Raw genomic sequence first — 1,750 nt, forward strand, 5'->3', positions numbered from 1 at the left:
CTGGCTGTCGAATCCTTCTCGCTATTCTTTCCCTTTCGTGCTTTCCGGCCGCGTGAACGAGAGCGAGAACGGCTGGACGCGCTGGAACTCCTGCTGCGTGACGATCCAGAACTGGACGAGGATACTGAACGGCGCTTCCGTTCGGAAGCCGACGACAACCGACGAGAGGGCCGTTCTTTTACTGCAGACCGCGGACTAGCTTTCGAGTCACGATTTGCCTTGACACTATCACGGCCTCGACTACGTCGATCACGGCTGCGACCATCCCCAGGAGATCTCGATCGACGCGAGCGTGAGGCCGATCTCGACCTTGATCTGGAATGAGAAGAGCGGAAGCGCTCACGCCTCGCCCTCATCGTCTTTTCCCTCTCCTCTCTCTCTTTAAGTCTCTGCTGCCGCGCTTCCTCCCTTTGTTTCCACTCCTGCTCTCTCTTCTCCTTCCTCTCCTGGCGACGTCGTTCCTGCATCTCCGGGTCGAAGCTCTCACCAGCCACGTAGTCCGTGGCGATATCGAACGCGTCTTTGATCCGTTTGTTGTCCTCCTCCTTGCGCTTTTGCCGAGCGTGAGTGCTCTCCGAGTCCTTGGCGCTCTCGCGTCCTCTGTCTCCAGCGTCATTCAAGCGTGCCAGCAGTCGCTCACGTTCTCGCTTAACCTTGTCCTGGATCTCGTCAGGATCGCAACCACGGTCTTCCATCTCCAGTGACATTTCCAGCAGCTGCAGCTCCACCTTCCGCTTCTGCTCGTGCAGCAGGATGTCTGGATTGGGCGGCGGACGGTTCCTGCCGCCCCCTCGGGAGACAAAATCCCCCGATGATCCCCCGCGCTGGTTGCGCGCTAGAGTCTGCCGCGTGCGCGACGCGTTCACGTAGCTGAGGTTCCGCTGCACGTAGCCATTCGTGCCGGAGCCGCGCACCGTGCGCAGCCCGATCCCGTTGTACATGATGCGTGCTCACCACAACGAGTCGCTCGAAATGCCCCCTATTAGCCCGGATTTTTACAATCGTACTTAGTATCGAGCCGCTCGAAATGCTGCTCCCTTTCGCCCGGATTTTTACAATCGTACTTAGCATATTTCGACTAAGTGCGACAAGAGAATCCACTTGTGCAGAGTTGCAGTATCTGGCAAAGTATTCTGCAAAAAGATGCTCGCGTTGCAAGTAGGGCAATGCGGGAACCAGCTCGGTCGCGCGCTGTTCGACAAGCTAGCGGAGGAGGAGGACGCGGCCAGCTTAAGCGACTCTGTCTTCTTCCGCTCGCCAGAGGACTTTTGCAACCACCGGTCTGTCAACACGCGAAGAGCCCGTGCGGTGCTCATTGACATGGAGCCAAAGGTTATCCAGCAGTGCTACAAGCCATTGAATAACAGGAAAGCAACTGCAGCATGGGAATACGATCCCAAGAACTCGTTCACAAGGCAGAGCGGTTCGGGTAACAATTGGGCCAGCGGATACCGGACGCAGGGCACACAGGTGGAAACTGAGCTACTGGATCTGCTCCAGTCGGTGCGTGGGCAATTCCCGTCTTGCAATTGAGCTGTTTATTTTAGCTTTGCAACTAGATCAACTTATTGGCCGTGCTCTTTGTTGTTCTCTGTTACAAGGAAGCGGAGCGTTGTGACCTGCTGAAAGGATTTCTCACGCTGCAGAGCGCAGCAGGAGGCACAGGCTCTGGACTGGGCACTTTCCTCACTGAAAAGCTAGCCGATTTCTATCCGTCGACCTCATTGCTGAACGCTGTGGTGTGGCCATA

At 56.5% G+C, this 1,750-nt stretch overlaps 2 protein-coding genes across 2 annotated transcripts; one reads left to right on the plus strand and one right to left on the minus strand.

Moving 5' to 3' along the window:
• Positions 1–182: 182 nt before the first annotated feature.
• On the minus strand, positions 183–941 carry PPTG_05655 (hypothetical protein; the record flags this gene model as incomplete). The annotated part of the gene is made up of 1 exon (XM_008899363.1): positions 183–941. A coding segment is annotated over one exon (759 nt), but the record flags the coding sequence as incomplete, so codon positions are not given.
• Positions 942–1,143: 202 nt separating this feature from the next.
• Positions 1,144–1,701, plus strand: PPTG_05656 (hypothetical protein; the record flags this gene model as incomplete). Its single annotated transcript, XM_008899364.1, has 2 exons — positions 1,144–1,503; positions 1,630–1,701. 2 exons carry the CDS (start codon positions 1,144–1,146, stop codon positions 1,699–1,701), a joined length of 432 nt encoding a protein of 143 aa, XP_008897612.1.
• Positions 1,702–1,750: the final 49 nt, after the last annotated feature.

Source organism: Phytophthora parasitica (assembly GCF_000247585.1).
Source record: "Phytophthora parasitica INRA-310 unplaced genomic scaffold supercont2.8, whole genome shotgun sequence".
Lineage (NCBI taxonomy): Eukaryota > Oomycota > Peronosporomycetes > Peronosporales > Peronosporaceae > Phytophthora > Phytophthora nicotianae.